Source organism: Petaurus breviceps, unplaced genomic scaffold (genome assembly GCF_028583685.1).
Source record: "Petaurus breviceps papuanus isolate PSGF00001 unplaced genomic scaffold, PetGlider_PUasm1.0 138, whole genome shotgun sequence".
NCBI lineage: Eukaryota > Metazoa > Chordata > Mammalia > Diprotodontia > Petauridae > Petaurus > Petaurus breviceps.
The window spans coordinates 32,329,036-32,351,185 of NW_027185694.1; the positions used below are offsets into that span (position 1 = coordinate 32,329,036).

A 22,150-nucleotide genomic window follows, 5' to 3' on the forward strand; every position below is an offset into this window, starting at 1 on the left:
TTGATTTTGGAGTTCTAGACTTTGGCTACTCTACCTCTTCTGGGGTTTCTTTCAGAAGATGACCAGCTGATTCTTTCAATTTCTACTTTGCTCTCTAGTTCCAAGATAATTGGGCAGTTTTCTTTTATGATTTCTTGAAATATAATGATTAGGTTCTTTTTAAATTTTTCATGGCTTTCAGGTAGTTCACTGATTTTTTTTTTTTAAAGCAATTGGGGTTAAGTAACTTGCTCAAGGTTACACGGCCAGTTTTTTTTGTGTGAGTGTTAAGTATCTGAGGCCAGAACCGATCCTGGATCTCCCGACTTCAGGGCTGGCGATTTTACTCACTGTGCCACCTAGCTGCCCCTAGTTCATTGATTCTTGAAGCATCTTTCCTTGATCTGGTTTCCAAGTCTGTTGTTTTTCCTATGAAATACTTCACATTTTCTCTTTTTAGATGTTTGATTTTGCCTTATTAATTCTTGGCATCTCATGGAGTCATTAGCTTTCATTTGGCCAATTCTAATTTTTAAGGAGTTATTTTCTTCAGTGAGCTTCTGTATCTCCTGGGATCAAAGCCATAAAATTATGATTCTGGAATTTGTTCCTTGATCAGCACACAGCTACGGTCAACACTTAAGACTGCTTTTCTCTGCCCTGGATCTATGACCTGGAACAGGGTAGTAGGCAACAGAACTGCCAAACAGTATATATTTCTGCACTCAGTGCTAGTTCGGGGCTCCCTTGGCATCTCTTCCTGCCTTGGTGCCCTGTCTTGACTTTCTTTCAGGCAGTACCTATGTGCTGGAAGGCTCCACACTATGCATACTCCTAGCCAGACCCATCCCCAGTGTCTACAAACCTCACTATGATTGTCTCTTTAGGCCATCCTGGGTTGGAAAAGTGACTCCCTGTGATTTCCTTCTGGCCTTCCCAATCAGAATTTGGTCTGATAACTGTAAGGAACAAGGCTAGACTGCTTCCTCTTACTCTGCCATCTTGACTCAGCCTCAAGGAGCTTATGTTTTAATAAGGGAGGCAATACACAAGATAAAGAAAGTAAATGAAAGTTAACCTTAGAGTGATTGTCACTAGCCCAAGCTAGTCTCCCTTCATAAAGACAGCTAATTCAGGAAGGGATCTTAAAACTGTTATAAGTTCTTTCCTGCCAATTAAAATATAACCAGTTTATTTTTTGAGTGTGATATTATTCAGTGCTCACCATGTCCAACACCTCTCAATTCTTTACTCAAAGAAGTATATGTGTGAGACTTCTGTGATGAATATACATTTTGAACTCCTCTTATTCTTGAAATCATATTTTCTCCCATATTTTTCAACACCTATCCAATAAAGTCTGTGTGTATGAAAATTATATGTTGATTTAATTTAAAGGGTCTTATTTTTTCTAGCTGTTCATCTTCTGAAATAGTGACATTAGGTATAATTATTTTCATAGTGATCTTTTTGGAAATAATTATCATGAGCATACACAAGATAACCAAATATCCCATGAAATGTCACTTACTGTTTTTGGATACACAAATGCAAACTCAGTGAGCTCCTTTATTTGCCTTTCCAAGGAGAACCTGTGAGCCATCTCTTCATTTAGCTGTAACTTCCTACTGTCTTCTGGTTTTATTTCATTTATTTATTTTAAAGCAATTGGTGTTAAGTAACTCGCTCAAGGTTACACGGCTAGTTATTTCTGGGTGTGGTAATAAGTATCTGAGCCCAGATTCGATCCCAGGTCATCCCGACTCTGGGGCCGGTGCTCTTACTCACTGTACCACCTGGCCACCCCTAAGAAATTGGTGTTAAGTAACTTGCTCAAAGTTACACGGCCAGGTGTTTCTGGGTGGGTGCTAAGTGTCTGAGCCCGGATTCGATCCCCAGGTCATCCCGACACTGGGGCCAGTGCTCTTACTCGCTGTGCTACCTGGCTGCCCCCTTCTGGTTTTATTTATAAGGAGAGTGTAATGATTAATATGATTCCATGGACAGGCATTTCACATTTAGACTACCAGAAGCTAAGTTAGTGTTTATAGATGGCCTAAAAACTATGATTCTTAGTATCCTCTGCCTCCTTTGGTTTTATTCTGCCACCATTACTGTAGAAACATAGGTGTCTGTATGGGATTGAAGGCCATTTTGTATTTTTACTTGTATTATGGGTTGCAATGGTCAAAGAATTCATCTCCATATAATCCATCTATTGGTTATGAGCCTCTCCATATTAAGCTATACTTGTCTCTGGAAGGTAGATACAGTCTATTACAGGGATTGCACTCAAAAATTTTCTAACATGGTAGGACCTGGCATAGCTTGTGCTCTACTGGCAAAGCCTTAAAGAACCCAGGGGCAACTCAATGGCATAAAGATGTAAATATCAGAGGAGGCCTTTATGGAGGAAAGAGGTCACACAGTTCCCAAAACTTCCAAACGTTCCAGTTTCCATATCCTGGTATGTCTGATTGCTTACCTCTAATCTACCCCACTGAGACTATGAAGTTGACTGCCTGTGGCACTTATAGTCCTATTCCCATAAGTCTCTTAAGTTTCAGTGCATGGGAACACTCATCAAAAAATATTTATTTTTTTCATAAGCACTTAAGAGAAAAAAAAGGACAGACCTTATTCATAATATATTTGTTGATAAACTCATTGACAGTCATGAGGCTTTGAGACCATTCTTCATCAGTGTACTTGGACCCTACTTCCACTGGGACAGTACGGCAGCCAGCTATTTCTCGAATATAATCCACACTATTAGAAAGAAATACATATAACATAATGAGCTTGGAGTTTATTTCTAAAAATCTTTAGGCCAGCAAAGACTTTCATCAGTCTAACAAATTTTCCTACCTACCAATCTTTTTCCAGTGTTTTCCATATTCTACACTGTTCCCCCAACACAAATATCAATGAAAGTATAATACAAACCAAGAAGCTAAATTTATTCATCTTTCTTTAAATATGCTACATAATTTCTACCAGGACCAATCCAATTTCACTTAGATCCTGGGTAAGCAAATATTTGCAGAGTTTTGTTCAATTTCTTGGTCACTTCCCTTATTGCTTTCAATCTTTTTTTTTTCTTTTTTAAAGCAATTGGGGTTAAGTAACTTGCTCAAGGTTACACGGCCAGTTATTTCTGGGTGTGGTGCTAAGTATCTGATCCCCAGGTCATTCTAACACTGGGGCCGGTGCTCTTACTCGCTGTAAGAGCTACCTGGCTGCCCCTATTGCTTTCAATCTTGATGGAAAAGACTGGGGAAATATAAGCTCAAGGCACAAATATAGCCAGGGTTACGATAATGGAGACCTTTATTAGTCTAAGGAAGTTTTTATCATGTACGATTCAAGGACATTAATCCTCCCAACTGGCAGGAGAGTATTGTTTCTCTGACCTCAGCATACCTTCCTTCTTCAGTAATGTGTATACTTCAACTGACACAGAATTTTTACTGTCTTTTCTCATATTTACCATTGTCATTACCTAATTGTCATAATTGTCATTACCTAATGTCCTTGACCTAGTCCTAACTGAAGTATTAGATTATTTATTCCCTATTGCTATGTGGGGCAGTAAGATGGTGCAGTGGATAGAGCACTGGACTTGGAATCAGTACGACTCATCTTTCTAAGTTTAAATCCAGCCTCAGACACTTACTAGCTGTGTAACTCTGGGCAAACCACTTACCCCTGCTTGCCTCAACTGCCTCATTTGTAAAATGAATTGGAGAAGGAAATGTCAAACCACTCCAGTATCTTTGTCAAGACAAACCCAAAGAGGGATCACAGAGAGTTGGACATGACTGAAAACGACTGAACAATAAAGCTATATTATTAGTTATTATAAATTCCTATAGCAGTAATAGAAATAACTTCCTATATGACAACCCAACTTTTTAGATTTTAGTTCTTCCTCAGCATATATTTTCTTTATTAACTACTAGTTCTCTGAACCTGCTTAGGACAGGGTAATCTTTTCCTAGAGTGACCTAATCTGATGGTTATTCGTAATGTTATGCCTTAAGGGCTAGTTCCTTTAAAAATCATCACTTGAAAATCTGTAGACTGCTATGCTGAGAATAAACACCTGACACCTGGGCTTGGAGGGGAGAAGTGTACAGAAGGAGTAGCCATGTGACTATGCTTTGACACATGAAAATTCATTTTTTTTAAGTAGCTACTTGTTAAAAAGCCATATAATGAAAGAGGCTAGACCTGTGACCACTACTAACCATTCTTTAATTAGGTTGGAGTGAAACTAAATAAGGGGCTTTATTTCAACATCTGCAACACTTTTGACAAGTTTGTCTTATCCTTACACAGTCTTTTGATGAAAGACCTGGGAAAAGGCTTTAACTCATGCCACATTTTTTGTTCAGTTTATGTTTTCTGAATATAAAGATGTAGATAGAAGTTATCAGGAAGAAATATGTGGATACAGTGATTTCAGGGTATATTATTAAGTAAGGGTGCAGACTTATATTGTTTATACTGAAACAAGAAGACTGACCATGAAGATCCCAGTTTTGCTCTCACTCTTAGAAAACACTTAGTGATGAGGAAATCACTGAGTTATGCTGTGCTTTGGTTTCCTTACTCTACGAACAGGATCACTGTACAATTTGGGGTGGCATTTCTTTTAGTTTCATCTTCACGAGCTGTTCACTTCATTCTTTCTTGGAATATGCCCTATTCATGTTCACGATGCTCCCCATCACTTGAATTATCTTCACTTTCTTGTTTATGTAAGTATCTGTCCTTCCTTCAAAGCCACCTCAAATAAAGCCTTTTCTGAACCCTGTAGTTGTGCCCATTGTCCCTATCACTTATTTGGCATACATACCATATAATATTTTTCCTCTACTCAATTCAAAAAATGTTTGGTAAGTGCCTACTATGTACTAGAGAACGGGGTACAAAAATAAGAAATAGTCTCTGCTCTTGAGGGGCTTATAATCCTATAAGCTCAAAATTATCTTACATTCCTTACCATATCTCTTACTTCTCTGAATTCCCCAGTCAATAAGATTCCATAGATATGTCCTATATGCCTTACAACTCCATTCCCCTCTTCTCCACGCCTGTCCCCTCTTCCCCCTACCCTGTTTCAAATAAATTGTGCCCCTTTCAGTTTATACTTGTCATTATGTCATTGTGTCACCCCTACCCATTCAATAAATTTTAGTGGCTTCTTACTGCCTCCAGGAACAAATACAAATTTTTTTGCTTGGCTTTCAAAGCCCTTCATAACTTAGTACCCTTCTACCTTTCCGGTTTTTTTCACCTTCGGGTACTCTTTGACCCAGTGACACTGGCCTCCTGTCTGTTCCATGAAGAAGACATTCCATCTCTCAGCTCTGGGTATTTTATCTGGCTGTTTGGCATACATAGCAGGCCTAGAATGCTCTCTCCTCAACTCTGACTACTGACCTCTCTGGCTTCCTTTAAGTTTCAACTAAAATTCCATCTTCCATAGAAAGCCTTCCCTAGACCCTCTTGATTCTTTCCCTCTTTTAGTTACTCACTTTTTATATATTTGTTTGCATGTTGTCTCTCCCACTGGAATGCAAGCTTCTTAAGGGACTTTCTTTTGCCTCTTATTGTATCTCCAGAGCTTAACACAATGCCTGGCACGTAATATATGCTTAATAAATTTTGATTGATTGTTTCCTCTATATCCTGGGTTCCTTGCTTCCATTTGTCCATGGAGAAGCATAGGATTTATATGATCACAGAATTTAGCCCTAGAAAAGCCTTCAGAGATCCTCTAATATAACCTTTTCCTTTTACAGATGAAGAAACTGAGGCCTAGAGAAGAAAAACCTGTCACATACGTAGTAAGTGGCAGAGTTGGGATCCTAACCCAAGCCCTTGGAATTCAGTAATCTTCCCACTCTACTACTAGCTTTCCTAGTACATTGAAAAATGATTTGCTATAGAAAGGTTACATTTATATTTAAAGTCCATAACAATTTGGCCCCAATCTACCTTTCTAGCCTGACTGTACTTTATTCTCCTTATACTCCGTAGTAGTGCCAAACTGGCCTTCTTGCTGGTTTTCACACAAAGCATTCCATCACCCATGTCTATGTCTCTGATGTCCCCCATAGCTAGAATGCACTCCCTCCTCACCTTCATCTTAGAGAATTCCTTACTTCTTCAATACTCAATTTAATCACTGTCCTGTTCTACTAGCCCCCACCCACCCACCCTCCCTTCTCTCAACTGGTGATCCTAACAGACCTAGAGCTTAGAGCAGGGTGTGCGTGTGTGTGTGTGTTAAGTATAAGAAGACAGGGAAGATGGTGGAGAGGCAAGTGATAAAAAGCTCTAAAAACCAAAAGGAAGACTTAATATTGGATCCTGGAGATAATGGGGAGCCATTGGAATTTACCGAGTAGCAGGGCGCCATGGTCAACTCTTCTCTTCAGGAAGATTAATTGCAGAGCTGAGTGAAGGATGGACTGGAGTAGGAGAGATTTATGGCAAGGAGGCTATTGTAATAGTCTAGCGGTGAAGTTATGAGGGCCTGTACCAGAGGGGTACCAGGTAGCTAGGTGATACAGTAGAAACAGAACACTGGGCTTGGAATCAGTGGAAGTGGGCTTGGAAGACTCATCTTCACGTGTTCAAATCTGGCCTCAGACACTTACTAGCTGTGTGACCCTAGGAAAGTCACAACCCAAATTGCCTTAGTTCTTCATCAGTAAAAAATGAGCAAGATAGCCATGTGACCTTGGGCAAGTCACTTAAACCCAATTGCCCTGCAAAAAGCAAAAAAAAAAAAAATTTGAGCTAGAGAAGGAAAAATGGCAGACATTCCAGTATCTTTGCCAAGAAAACTCCAAGATGGGGTTTTGAAGAGTTGGACTGAAATGACTGAATACCACCACCAAAGTGGTAGCACTGTCAGAGATGAGGAGGAAATATACAAGGGTAAAATAATAATACCACCTGCTGGGCTGCTATGAGGATCAAAAAAGATAGTCCTTAGCACAATGTAGGCATTATACACAGATGCTAAATATTATCATTATATTATTATTGTTATATGTTATGAAAGTAAAACCAACAAGCCTTGGCACTAGATTGGATATGGGGTGGTGGTGGGAGAGAATGAGGAGCTGAGCATGACACCTAGGTTGTGAGTCTAGATGACTGAGAGGATGGTGTGCTCTCCACAGTTATGAAGAGGGGAGGGATAAAGGGAAAGATAACAAGCTCAATTTTGGACATGTTAAGTTTAAGATGTCTGTAAAGTATCCAGTTCTCTAGAGGTATCCAAAAGGCAGTTGGAGATATGAGATAGAGGTCAGAAGAAAGGGCAGAGCTGGATAAGTAGATGTGAGAATCATCAGCATAGAAATAGTAACTGAATCCATGGGAACTGATGGGATCACCTAGTGAAATAGTACAGGAGAAGAGGAGAGGTCCTAGGACAGAGCCCTGTAGGACACCCATAATTAGGAGGTGTTACCTAGATGAAGCTCCAGCAAAGGAAGCTGAGATGGAACAGTCAGACAGGTAGGAGAACCAGGAGTTTGTAGTGTCATGAAAACCTAGAGAAGAAAGTATCAAAGAGAAGAGGTTTGATACTGATTAACAGTGTCAAGGACTGCAGAAAGGTCAAGGATGAAGACTGAAAAATACCCATGAGATTTGTAAATTAAGAGATCACCAGTAACTCTGCAGAGCAGTTTTGGTTTATGGATGAGGACAGAAGCCACAGGAGAGAGAGGGAGAGGAAAGTGGAGGCACCTATTATAGTTGGGCCTTCTCAGGGAAATTTAGCCATAAAAGGGAGGAGAGATAGGGGGTGACAGCTAATAGAGATGGATGAATTAGGTGAGGGTTTTCTGAGGATGGGGAAAACATTGGCATGTCTGTAGATAATAAGGAAGCAGCCGAAAGACAGGGAAAGACTGAAGATAAGTGAGAAAATGGGAAGGTACGTGCTATTATCTCCATTTTATAACTAAGGAAGCTGAGGCCAAGAGAAAGGATTTGTGACTTGCTCTGGATCACACAGCTAGTAAATGTGTAAGGCAGGACTCAAACTCAGGACTTCCTGACTCCAAGTAGAGTGCTTTATCCATTAAGACACATTAGTGCCTCATTCTCTTAGAAGAGGATCAAACATTTAGCACTGGAGATAGGGAAGCTACAAAATGCAAATCCATGGTTTGGAAGAGCAAACTGGGACCTCTATCTCTAACCATTAGGATGATGGAACTATATTGTAACAGTGGAGAAATAAGAATCCCTGGACATCAAGAGTTCCTAGATTTAGCCTTCCAGAAAGAAGACAGGCAAGTACATAGCTCTGGAGTCAGAGTAGCAGTAATGGATGTGAAGGAAGTAAACCAGGATCTCTATCAGTTAGAGGAGATAACGATCAGCTAGTTATTCAGACTGTAAATTCCCAATGGGAAGCAGAGAGAGTTGTCTCCTAGCAAATGCAAATTCTTTTTGTAGGTATGGAAGACTGTATTTGTCCCTAACTGTGGTAGGAAACTCTAGCAGCCCTACTGCTAAGTTCCCTTTTTTGGAAAAATTCCCAAAACATATAGAAACCCCAAGTTCATTTCTATTCCAAAGGAAGTCCAAATCACAGGGTAGTACTATGATTCTCAAGGACTGTATGGGTCTCCAGGGTGAGTAGTAGGTAGGAGGTGGGGAGATGGCCCACCAGAAAGGGAAGGAAAATAACATACAATGATAATCTTTTACTGTCTGTAAATAAAATGAATTTCATTTTTTGAGATGTTATTTGATGCTGTGTCCAGCACCTATAAATTTATTTCTTGAAGTGTTCATGATATAAAGTGATGAAGTTTCTATGTAGTGTGTAAATCTTTGGCTTCTCTCACTCCTCACTGAACCATATTTCTTACTAACCTCAATTTTTCTAATCTTTGTGTTGAAGCAATAACTTTAGTGGTCATATAAGTGTATATTGATATAATTTGGAAATCCTTATAGTTTTTCACATAATTTTTCTACTTCTGTTCTCTATAATAATGTCTGTATGTAAGGCATAATTATTTTTATGGTAGTTTCTTTGCAAATACTTATCATGAGTACTGCAATATGAGATGATCAATATCCCAAGAAAAAATGTTTCCTGTTGCCTTTGGGTATAAGATAAAACCAACTCCAGCAATTCCTTTTATTGCCCCTCCAAAGAATAACTATAAGCCTTCCTCTATTTAGTTGCAATTTATTTGATCCTTCTGATTCCATTTATAGAGAGCATATAAAAATGTGTATGATTTGGATCCTTCAGCAGGACCACCCTTTGGTCACTGGACAAGTACCTCACATTTAGTATATTTAATTAATATTTACAGATGGTCTAAAAAGTGATTCTTAGCATGCTCTACCCTTTTCCCTGCTACTGTGCCACTGTCACTGCAGAGGCTGAAGAGGACCACAGGGGACGGAGGACTATTTTGTATTTTTCTTTGTTCCATGGGTTTCCATGGCCAAAGAATCCATCACCAAGTAGCTGCTTTACAGGTAAGAAACTTCTCCATACTTAGGTAAGCTAGTCTTCAGTATGCAGACTCAGTCTGTTGCTAGACATTCTATGGTGATAATAATTCTTTCTACTGTACCATAAAGTCCCTCAAAATAACGAAGATAATAACTCATGTTTCTATACTGTTTTAAGGTTGACAAAGCACTTTCCTCATAACACTTCTGTGCAAGTACTATTATCTCTCTTCTAGGAAATTCTAGGGAAATTAAGGCCCAGAGCAGTGAAGTGCTAATAGATGTCTGAGTTAGTATAAAGGAGATCTAAAATGTAAACATCTACAAGAAATATTTCTATGGGGAGGGGGAAAAATTTTAAAATAATCTTGCAGCCTATGTTATAGAATAAGAGGACCAAATGGTTTTTCTAATCACAAACATAAATTCTCGAGACTTTTAGGGTTTGGGTATATAGACTAAGGATTCATCAACCTGCCTAGGAGGCACAAAATGGGGAAAATTACATCAATTTACTTACTTTTGCTACTTACCTCCATTTCTTCATGCAGGGCCAGTGGTTAGCAATCCCCTCCAAAATAACAGGCTTTTGTGGAACCAAATAATTTTTCCTAAAAAACTCAAGTGAAGGGCACTGTAGTATTGGAACTGCAGTTCCTAATTCCACAGCTGGAGCCAATGTATGGTCACTCTTGGTTTTCTGTATATAAAGACAGAATTTAAGTCACAACATACAAACTTTAGAAAGTACCTATTTCATAGCAATGAAGGTAAAGAAAAGGTAATTTCTAAGGGAAATTACTATACAAACTTCCCAAGATATACATATTTCAGATGTCCTACATTTTTTCCCAATGGTCAGAGATACAAACAATATTCAGAATCAAAAGTTCATTAAAAAGGAGGGATTTTCCTCTATGATATACATCTTTCATTTGGATCAGCTCAATCTCTCTGCTTATGCTCCTGTTTCTAATGCCTTCTCATGTCCTTTCTGCCTTCCTACAGGCCTCAGAATTTAGGAAAGGATTTTAAGACTCCCTCATTTTACATACATAGTATGAGGCCCAGTGAAGTTAACATGCCCAAGGTCACAAAGGTAAATAGTAGAGTCAGAATTCCAGCCTAGGTTTTCTAACTCTTTCTGCTGAGCAGCCAGGTTGTTTGGTGGTTAGAGCATTGGAGTCAGGAAGACTTGTGTACAAATTCTTCAGACACTTCCTAGCTGTGTGACCTTGAACAAGTCACTTAACTTCTGCTTGCTTCAGTTTCTTCATTTGTTAAAGGGGGACAATAACAGCACCTACCTCCCAGTGTTGTTGCTGTTGTTATAAATGTAAGTTTTCATTATTCTACTACCTTATCTATCCTTCAAGTCCCATTTCTACCACTAGATATGAGCTCCTTGACAGCAGGAACCATTTCTTAGTGTACCTTCCTCAGCACCTAGAATTGTTCTAGTAACATAGAAGGCAATTAATTATAAATGATGGCTGAATTCTTTTACTGCTCCAGTCAATATTCACGTTTTCTTTCTTTGAATTCCTATTACACTTATAATCTATACTATGCACTTCAGCACTTTGTCATATTCTGACTGAGGCTATTATTTAATTTTTTCATTTCTGCTGTCTTTCCCTAAGGGCAGGAACATGTACATTCCTCTCATGTTTCTCACAGCACAGAACTTAAAATACTTTTTGAATGAACAATTGACTTTTTAACTGAGACCCATCAAGCAGTAGTATCATCAGATGTGGGTACAATACCTACAACAGTTTTAATGGAGGGTTAGGAAAATAACGTAAGCTGGTTGATTCTGATACTTTTAAACAACTTAGATTTATTTAAAACAACCCAAAAACCCTGCCTGGAGGTATTCTTTGGCAAAACACATTTAAGATACAGATGGTAACATGTCTGGGGCAATAATATAAGCATCTCAAAAAATCCCATGTACTCAAACCATGAGTCAGAAAAAGTTAGTTTGTGGCAATTTTCATTACAAACTGAACAACAGGAAACAAAATAGAAGCAGATGTAACAGGAAAAGTGAGTGATAATTCAGCTAGCTGACCAATAAAGAGGTGCACAAAATGGACTAAAAGCAGCTGCAACTTACTCCTACAGTGTGTCTGAGGTGTTTCTCTTTGAGACCATAAATGCTACATAAAAAAAAGTAATGGAAAATTACTGCTGTAGAAATTGCAAATAAACCAAGAAAATGGACTGAAATGTTCCATTTGCAAAATCAATGTCTGCCTCAAAACATCATAATCTATAGTTCATCAACCATGGACAGCTCAGGTCAGTGGGTCACAGACATTCAGCCTGGAAGGAATCTGGGACTCTGTGTCTCTAGGAACCACTACGTTAGCATCTATTACATGTAATTCAGTAACAGTCTCTCAAACTAATACCTTTTTGCTCAATTCCTCAATCCTGGTTTCAGAAGGTCTTTTCCCATGTTGAAGATGCTTCTGAAGGACATTGACTACTTTAACCAGAACGTCCCCCAGTATGGCTGCTCCCATCAAGAGACCCATGTCACAGACTCTGATTGCTTCTGCTATGTCATCAGTTTTAAAGCACATACAAACAGCTTTCAAAAGACACCCATAAGAATAAACTTGTCTCCATTCTTTGTCCACATCCCTCCAAGTTCCAGAATTAAGTTTTTCCCAGGAGTAATCTCTTATTATTTCACTTGTCTTCAGACATTCATTCTTTTTTCCTTCATAGAAAAGTTCTCTAGCTTGATGAAGTAATACTACTACACTTTTTTCAACCTTCTCACTGAATTCTAGCTTGAAGCCCTCTTTAGCCTGGGGAAGCAAGGCCCTGAGTTCTTCTGAGAGGGAATGTGTTGCTGACATCTTACTGTCAGAAAGATTGGCTTCTGACATATAACCCACAAGATGGCTGAGTCTGCTTGGTAGACTTTGTTCTCAGCAACGATCTTCATGAATTTACTGTTAGGAAACAAAGAAAACTTATAAACCATAAAAAAAAAAAAACATTCTCCACACTAACTAATGTCTTCATTATAACTTTACTATGACTGACCTCTTCCTGGTGTAGAACTTGGCACCCAGTAAGCACTTAATACCTTTTCATCCTTACAATTTGTCTTGTGAAAACCTAAAAATAGAGAAATACAAAAACCCCCAAACATTTTATTCTCAGTCATTGTATTTCATCAGATCATCACAATTTGGAAGTGAAGTTAGGCGAAGGGATATTCAGGAGAATGACTTTAGATTTCCTGGATTGATAAGAGGCAGATGTTTGCAAGAAGGGGTAGATTTCTAAGTTTTACATTTTATATGGGAGCTAGATAGAAACTCATATCGTTTCCATATTAAGAACTGTAGAGTACCTTGGGATCTAGAGTCTGTCAAATCCAAGGCAAAAGGAAAAGGAAAACAAATGATTTGTATTTAATAGTTTGGCACAGAGGAAAGAAATCAAACAGTGGACAAGAAAGAAGGCACGAAGAGTCCTAATATTCTGAGCCACAGAATTCTATAGACAGCCTACTCCCTACCAGAATACCAACTGCAGATTTCATTTACACAGCATCTTAACATCTATCTACAAAGCACTTCTCTCTACTAAGATTTGCAATTTTAGCATTCATTTACTATATTATAATAGTTCATGTTTATATGGTGATTTATTTACACAGTGTTTTCCTCGTTTCAAATACAGGGTTCCTTCAGTTGGTACCAGGTCTCAAACCTGGATCTTCGGATTCCAAGTTTAATGCTGTCTCACAGTTCTCTCTCTGAAGTTGAGCTCTGGTCCTCTGTGGCAACATGAAGAAGTCTGTTTTCTCCTTTGTAAAATGGGGAGTGTAACACTTATGCTCTCTTATGAAGTTGTTGTGAGGCAAGCACTTTGTGAACTATAGAGCTGTACATGGACATGACCTGCTATTATCATGCTCCCTTTAGAGTTTTGTAACACTCCTTATACCGTATTACCCACCACAAAAGTGCTGTCTCTCCCTATTAGAACATGAATCCCTTGAGAACTGGGACTGTCTTGCTTTTTTATCTGTATCTCCAACACTTGACACAATGCTTTGTACATACCATGTTTCCCTGATAATAAGACCTATCCCGAAAATAAGCCCTCCCCTTACTGTGTAAGATTCCTCTAAAATAAGCCCTCCCCTGAAAATAAGCCCTATTGAGATTGCTACTGTAGTGAAGGTGATCCCCTGCGCTACAAGCTACATTACGGTACCCTCTGTATGCACCGTCCCTCCCCCCCCGACCCCCTCCCCGTGAAACACACGCCGCGCTCCGAGCTGCATCCAATCAGAGCTGCAGTAGGGAGCGCGTCATCCTGTTCTTCCCCAATGATTTGCTTGCTGGCGCCATTGACAGCAGTGCCGCGGAGGAGAGCTGAGGCAGGACAACATAAAAACCTGGTATGTAAGCGGGAGTGAGGGGGCATGATGTAGGATAAAAAGGGCATGATGGAGGAAAAAAGAAGAACTCAGGGGGCATGATGGAGTGAAAAGAAGGACTGATGGTCATAATTTTATTATTCTGTCTGTTTTGACCCCCAGACATGAGTACAAAAAGGAAGAGCTATACTGTTGAGTATAAGAAAGCAATTGTAGAGAAGTCACATGGCAAGAATCTTGCAGTTTTCTGTAAAGAAAAACTTTTGGATCTTCGAATGGTCAGAAAATGGAGAGCAGATTATAATAACCTCAATCAACAGGTGGATGAGGGAAAAGGGAAAAAGCGCAGATCTGGATCAGGTCGTCAGCCCTTATATCCTGACTTGGAGATCCTCATTGGTGAATGGATTGCTGACAGGAGAGCAAAGGCCTTGGCTGTGCGCAGGGCTGATATTCAAGCATTTGCCCTTTCAATGGCACCAGAGTTTGAAATGGTCTCAGATGGATTCAAAGCATCACAACAATGGTTGGACGGTTTCCTTCAACGGTATGAACTGTCCCTAAGAAGATCAACAACACTGTTTAAGCTGGAAGATGCTGAAGTTATTAAATGTGCACTTACATTCAAGTCCTTTATTGATAGGATCGACATTTCCAAGTACCAAACCTGCAATATGATTGCTATGGATGAAACTGCAGTGTTTATGGGACAAGGATCTCAAACAACAATTCATCACAGGGGTGCAATGTCAATCTACATTCCCACCACTGGCTATCAAAGTGCACAGGTCACCTGTGTTCTGGCAATTCGTTTGGATGGAAAGAAAGCCACACCTCTAATCATCAGTAAGGGCAAGAAAGATAAGATTGAACGTGTATCTGGCATTTACGTTCTTGAAACCGAAAAAGCCTGGTGTACACAAGCCGTTATAAGAAAGTGGGTTGATTTAATGCTGCCACTTGTTATGCGAGGTAACCAAAGAGGTCTGATAGTCTGGGATTCAGCCAGCACTCACCACGCTAAAGAAACAAAGAACTTCCTTGCAGAGAGAAGAATAGATCAAGTAATGATTCCTGCAGGAATGACTGCCTATCTCCAGACCCTTGATATTGCAATAAAGAAGCCATTCAAGGTCCATTTGCGCATGGAAGTCAATGACTACATTGAAAATAGAATGGAAAGAAATCAGCGTGGAAACTTTGTGAAGCCCTGTCTGCAAGAAGTAGTGACTTGGGTGAAGAAGTCATGGGATAAAATTACTGACAGCTGTGTCGCCAAGGCACTACGAGGTTACCTGGACAAGATATATTCATTGAAAGAGAGCTATATTGCTGGACATGACAGATTGGGTCCACTTCTTCTGAAGGAAATGGAGGCGCAAGACATCCAGGATGGAATTCAGGGTATGGACACTTATGACGATGTTGTTGAAGAAGATGACATGATCATTATTGAATAAAGGTACATTTTTTGGTTCATATTTACCTGTTTATTAAAATTGCTGTCAATGTTCATTAAAATAAGCCCTCCCCTGAAAATAAGCCCTCTGGTGTTTTTCTGTCCAAAAAAATTAATAAGACAGTGTCTTATTATCGGGGAAACACTGTAGTAAGAACTTAACAAGTGCTTTTATATTCCTTAATTCATTCATCCTATTCTTCCCTTTCCACCTTTCTTTTCACTGACTTTCAACACTCTGGAAAAGTTTGGTAAGGAGAAAAGCCCATGCAGGGACAGAATCCATCCAAACCTAGAGTATATGGCCTAGAGCAGTGGGGGAGCTAAAGGCAATTACTTAGGTGCTAGAGAGAAAAAGATGGAAACAAGGCAGTCTTTGCTTTTAAGGAGCTTACTGTAACACTGAAGGGATGGAAACTATTCACAAATAAGTATGATTCTGGGTAAAACCTGACCACAGCAAAGGGCAAGATGCTTTAATGAATGGGAGAGGTCACTTTTAGCTGAGGGGAAAGGTTTCTGGAGTGACTTCATTCATGGATGTGGGGCTGAGTCCAGAACTTAAAATAAGAGAATCCAATTGTCAATAAACTGAGAAGAGGATGAAGGGTGTTCTAAGCATCTGAGATGGGGTTCCCCAACTTGACAGAGCCAGAAGACAATGATATTCACAGAAAGAGGCCATCTTGCCCAATATATACAGAAATCCCCCTTACAAGTGGGTAGCTATTCTTTATCTAAAGTTGCCTAAGAAGAGGGAACCCACTACATCTTAAGGCAGCCCATTCCATTTTTCAAAAGCTAAACATTGAGGAAGTTAGGCGCCACAGTGAATAGAACACTGGCCCTGGAGTCAGGAGTTCAAATCCTGCCTCAAGACACCTAACACAAAACTAGCCGTGTGACTTTGAGTAAGTCACTTAACCCCAACTGCCCTACCTTCCCCTCCAAAAAGAAGAAGAAGAAAAAAAAAGCTAAAAGTTATTGCAAACTTTTCCTTAGGTCGAAGACGGTCTGGACAAGCACATCGTTTTTAAGGTCTGTCCTGACTTTAAAAACTTGAAGTTTCTTTAGGAAAACTTTTCCACTCCCCTTAATCTTGGTGTCCTTCCTTCCAAGACATCTCCAACTTAGTGTATCTTGTTTGTACCTAGTTGTTTATGTTTTCTCTTCCAGACTATGATCTTCACACGTGTGGGCAGGGAATGGGTCCCCCTCCCCTTTCCTTTGCAGCTCTGCACACCTGGTATACAGTAAGTGACTAATAACCCCTTTGTTGATCTCACTTGTTGCCTTATACCTAGCTGTTTACATGTTGTCTCCCTCACTGGGCAGTGAGATCCTTGAGTCTAAGGTATTTTTCCCCTTTTTTTGTATACCCAGCACACAGTAAACACTGAATAAATGCTTGCTGACTTGGCAGTTCTCTCCAAGTCTCCTTTTCTCCAAGTGAAACATCCCTTGCCCCTGAAACTTCAACAATCACTTCGCAAACCACGATCCCCCAAGAACCCGGGGCCCCGCGGGGTGCTCGCGTAGTCGCAGTTCCAATTTATGGGCACATAGTTATTTCCTAGGCCCCTGAGACTGGGCTGCTAGGAGGGCTGGGGAACCAGGGAGACCACAAAATGGGAGGGGCCCTTCTCCATCAACTCCAGCGCCTCCTCTTTTTGGCCCGGAGAGGGGAAGGAACTTGGCCAAGGCTACACAGCTACGACTTCGCAGGGCTGGGATTCAGGCCCCACGAAGAGACCCAGGTCCACTAAGGGAATCAACTAGACTACGCAAGCAAGAGAGGCGGACCCAACGCGAAGCAGACCAGCCGCGCATGCGTTTTAGCCCCCACCGCAAACAAACACAGCGCAGGCGTACCAACCCCCACCTAAATGACACTGCGCAGGTGCAGCAGGAAGACCCGCCTAACGCAGCCTCATTACCGCGCAGGCGCAGCATCTCCCGCAGCCTTCCCAAAGCTTGTCTTAGGTATTGGGCACGCATCGCAATCTACAATTTCCTGACAGTTTACACTTTCACCTGTGGCCTCGTGGGTTTGTGGCCCCTACGCTTTTCTCCGATACCCTCACTGTATCCTCCTCACCCGGTTCCTGGCCTTACGGTGCTGTCCTTCCTTCGTCCTTCTGGCCAAAAACCACCTGAAAGTACCGATCACTCAGAGCGCGTCTCAGGGCTACGCTCCTAGCAGAATACCGAGCGATCGATCGCCTCGCGGAGCCTACCCCTCCCGCACAGGAGAGGGAGGAGCATTTTCTGGAGAGGCGGGGAGAAAGGGGGCTGCGAGAAAGAAATGTGAGAGATTTCTGCGGAGGAAGGCACCACTTTGGAGTGGTAAATTCATCAAATACAGACTGAGCTCAAGTCCCAGTTCTTCCACCTGTTAGGTGGGTACCTTTGGGCAGATCATTCACAGGGGACTCAGTTTCCCCATGTGTAAAATGAGGTACTTGGATTAGGTGACCTCTGAGACCCCTTCTAGCTCCCAATTTCTCTAAGTATGTGCTAAAGGTCCCCCACGACTTCTGCTCAGACACCTGTGCGGAATTTACCTTCCACAACAGGCTTACATCATAGGTTTAAATCCCACCTCTGACATTTACCAGGTGAAAATAGTCACTTAATTAAGAAAATTGACTCCTCTTTCATCCCTGAATGAAATCAGTCCTAAAGTCCCCCCAGTTCTTCCTGATGCCTTTTTATCTCTTTTCCCACCACCATTACTTCAATTCTAACCCTCAATATCTGAACTATTGCAGTAGCTTTCAAATGGTCTTCCTGTCTTCGTTCTTTCCTCTCTCCCTTCCCTTCTGCACATAGATAGCTAGGTAGCATAGTAGACAGACAGTACTAGACTTAGAGTCAGGAAGACCAAAGTCAGGTAGATCTGACCTCAGATATTTACTTGCTGTGTTCCCTTGGGCAACTCACTTAACCTCTGTGTGTCTCAGTGATATTCCCCTTGTATCAGAGGCAGGATTCAAACTCGACTTTTCATTTCAGGCTTTCAGTTTCCTCATTAAAAAAAAATGGGTGTAATATTAGTACCTACATCCCAGCGTTGTTGTAAAGATCAAATGAGAAAATATTTGTAAAGTGCTTAACACAGTGCTTAGCACATAGTAGGTACTCTGTAAATGCTAACTATTATTACATGTGGCCAGTTCGGTTTTCTTAATGTACTGATTTGATCATGTCATTTCACTGCTCAGAAATCATCAATGATTCCCTGTTGCCTCCTGAATCAATTTCAAACTCCTAAGTCTAGCATTCAAGGCCCTTTATAATCTGATCCTAATTTACCGTGTTAACCTCATTTCTTACTACTTCCCTACAAGAATTCATCCCATCTTGCCAAACTGTCTGCCATTCACAGTGTGGCTGAACACGCTTTTCATATTTTTGCTTTAGTACTTTTGTTATCTGGGGAAAAAATAATTCAACACCTGAAATACTTTACCCCTCCCATGCTCTTATCTAAATTCAAGACTCAACTCAAACATTATCTCCATATATATGTATATACACACACACACATATATACATATACACATATATACATATATGTGTATATATACATATATGTAAATGTTCAGCACTTTACAGATCAGCATTTTACAGATTAGGAAATTGAGATTCAGGTGAAGTAATTTGCCCAAGATCACACAGCATATTGTCTTCAAAGCTGGGATTTGAAACTGGGTCTCTCTTGACTCTTAAGACCATCAAATATACCATATTACATTACTTCTCAATAAAATGAAGTCATTTATAAGGTACTTCATGGTTTACAACACATTTTGCTTTTCAACAAACCTATGAAGTATGATTATCTCTACAGATGAGGAAAATAAGACTCTGAGCTGTTTTAGGAACTTGCCTGGGATCACACAACTTATAAGTGCTAGAGTCAACCTGTGATCCAGGTCTATTTGCTCCAAGTCCAAAATTCTCTCCACTGTATCAGGATGTTTCCCTTGAGTGGCTTTCAGGAAAGACTGTAACTGGTAACCAATTACTGGTAAAAGCTGCCCTCTCAGACTAAGACAAATACCCTCTTTAGCTTGTTTTTGTTTTTAACAGGGGAGTTTAAATGAATTGGAGATGCAAATGGAATGTTTTTAAAAAGCAAAGCATGTCTTTAATGATGGGGTTGTATGCTGGCCTGTTTATTTCAGGCAGTTTCATTGGCTAAAGCTGCACATTTCTGGGAATTACCAAAGTGGCTATTAGTCTCGAAGGTCCATTAAAGGCCTGTTTCACTGACGATGAGGGGCACTGAACAAAAAAGGCCTCATTTATAATCATCTTTCAATTTTTTTCGTTAATCATAAGCCTGCAATTTTAAAATATACAAATGTACTGGAGACATTTGAGGCTTAATTATTATATTTATTAAGAAAAAAACCTACCACCACCCAACAGCCTTTAATACCCATCACAGAAAACTACAAGAGCTTGCTTTCAACCAAAGCCATTGAGTGGCTTGTGTTTAATTAAATGGTTTGTGGATATGTGATAACCTCTAAAATCATTCTACCACTAATGATTTGGGTGACTTTGGGCAAGTCATTAAAAACAAACCTCTCAGTACCTCAGTTTCCTTCTCAGTAAATGAAATTACTTCCTTATCCCCTGCTTCTCAAGGATATTGTGAAAAGAAATAAGATGGGGGGGGGTGGTTGGATGCAAAATTTAAAGAGTTTGGATTTTATCCTGTAGGCAATAGGGAACCACTGATGGTTTTTGTATAGAGAGCTGATGCAGTGAAAGCAAGATTTTGGGAAAATTAATCTGAAAGATTCTCCAGGATTGACTAGAAGTAGGAAAGTCTTGAGGCAGGGAGAACAGTTGGAAGAGTATTGTAGTAGCCTAGCCATGAAGGCCATCATAAGAGAATCATGTGATGCGAGAGGCAACATGGTATAGTGAAAATATCATTAGTCTGGGAGAAAGGAACCTTGGCTTCTAGTCTCAATTCGTCCAGTAATTAATATTTGGCCTTGAGCAAACACTTTATCTCTCTTGCCCTCATATCCTCACTTGTAAAATGAGAGAATTGGATTAGATGATGATGATGAAGATGACAATAATATTTGTATAACCCTTTAAAAGCTTGCCTAGAACAGGTGATATCTAAAGTCCAGTTCTAATAACTCTGTAATTTGGTCTGTAGTAATAGTTTTGTTCAGTACAGTCCATTGGTTGAATTCTCCAGGATATCTTGGGGTCTGTATTTGTAGAATGGGGATTCATTGACATGGAAGATAGTAAGCTTTTGATGTATAACTAACTACCAGGTCTTGTCTTGCTAGGTATTCAGTAAGTGTTAAAATTTTTATAGCCAAAAATGATGTGTTGTTGCCATTTTCTTGAATAATTTACATTGAACATGAAAAATCTGGGCTCCTTAAGGATAACCTTTCTGTAATTTCTAATGGCAATGATCCTGAATTGCTATCATAAACCGCTCCATTTCTATCCACATGCCTCAGCCATTTCTTTAATATTCCTTTTTTTTTTGACATATTTTTGTGTGAGTTCATAAAGTTGTCATCTGTCGAAGAACTTTTTATTCTGTTGTTGGATATTTGTCATTTCATAGGTTCCATCTAGTAAGCCACTTTTGGTTACTTTCAACATATCTGATGTTATATACCTGTTAATAGCCTTTACTGTTGCTTAGTGAAGTGATATCTGATTATTATTATTGTTATTAGTTGCAGTGTAATAATATTAGCTGCAGTAGTAGTAAATGTTAATACATTAAACAATAGTATTATTGCTATTATTACTAACCTCCACAAAATTCTAGCTTTAGTTCCTCATCATGACATAGAAATAGCCCTGAAATCTCAAAAGCTATTCTAGTGGATTGCGTATTCTGGAAGCTTCTGCCAAACTGGAAAAACTTTGAGGATGTTCCTAGTGACAAATTGCATCTGTTGTCCAGGAACTAGCCTAGCTAGTTGCAGAAAGTCTCATCACAAGATATGATTAATGTTTTGACCGTGATGACTTATGAAACAAAGAAAAATACAAAGGAGCCCTTAGTCTTGTGAATCTCCATTCTATTTTTGTAATGACAATAGAATAGTAGCAGAAAAGGGAGTAGAAGGAGCTAGGAGTCATATAGTTTTGAGAATGTCCATATATGACAATTAAGCTATTGGTCCTCTTAAGTGAGAGAGTTTTGTCTGGTACCAGTGGGTTGATGTATTACTGCACATGGAAATGTAACTGGGGCAGGACTGTTGAGGACTCCCCTCCGCCGCCTGCCCAGGACTGAAATTTAGAAGGTGCAAAAAAAATGAACATATATCTTTCTTCAAAAATAACTGGGCTTATCACCTAGTTAGCAAGAATAATTAGTCAAAATAGGAAACTACCAAGATTTAGGGCACTATTGGTAACCCCAATCTATGAGCCACTATTATAAATTTTCTGTACTACTTAACTTAATTTGTCTTGATTGCTTCTCTCCTTTTTCTCTCACTTTTATACCAGACATTGCAAAGTTGTTTTGTGGGTACATTTTGCATTGCTTGCACTAGATGCCAAAATTGCTAGTTCTATTCTTATTAGAAGAACAGAACCATGTTAATGATGACATTTTGACTGGAGATGAAACTGGAAGAAGAAAGAACTTGGCAGCCAGGTGGAAGGATAGCTCATAAGTCTTCTTTGTGAAGCAAATCAAGCAGTTTATAGAACTGGTTTCCTATTTCCCCAAAGGCAGCATATTTTTATGTAGGATCAAAGATGTGGAC

The 22,150-nt window shown here is 39.8% G+C and overlaps 1 protein-coding gene across 5 annotated transcripts in view; it reads right to left on the minus strand.

Moving 5' to 3' along the window:
- KDM8 (lysine demethylase 8) overlaps positions 1 to 17,595 on the minus strand; it is a 29,281-nt gene extending 11,686 nt beyond the window's left edge. The window contains exons 1-5 of one of the 5 annotated variants that reach the window (XM_069064232.1): positions 17,467 to 17,595; positions 12,559 to 12,633; positions 11,913 to 12,464; positions 10,026 to 10,192; positions 2,616 to 2,748 (exon numbers count right to left, since the gene is read on the minus strand). In XM_069064232.1, the coding sequence (XP_068920333.1) occupies positions 2,616 to 2,748; positions 10,026 to 10,192; positions 11,913 to 12,398 (786 nt within the window). In that variant the 5' untranslated portion in view covers positions 12,399 to 12,464; positions 12,559 to 12,633; positions 17,467 to 17,595. Of the gene's footprint in view, positions 1 to 2,615; positions 2,749 to 10,025; positions 10,193 to 11,912; positions 12,465 to 12,558; positions 12,634 to 17,402 lie in introns of all 5 variants that reach the window. The other 4 variants (XM_069064235.1, XM_069064230.1, XM_069064248.1 and 1 more) reach the window with 4 other exon arrangements.
- Positions 17,596 to 22,150: the final 4,555 nt, after the last annotated feature.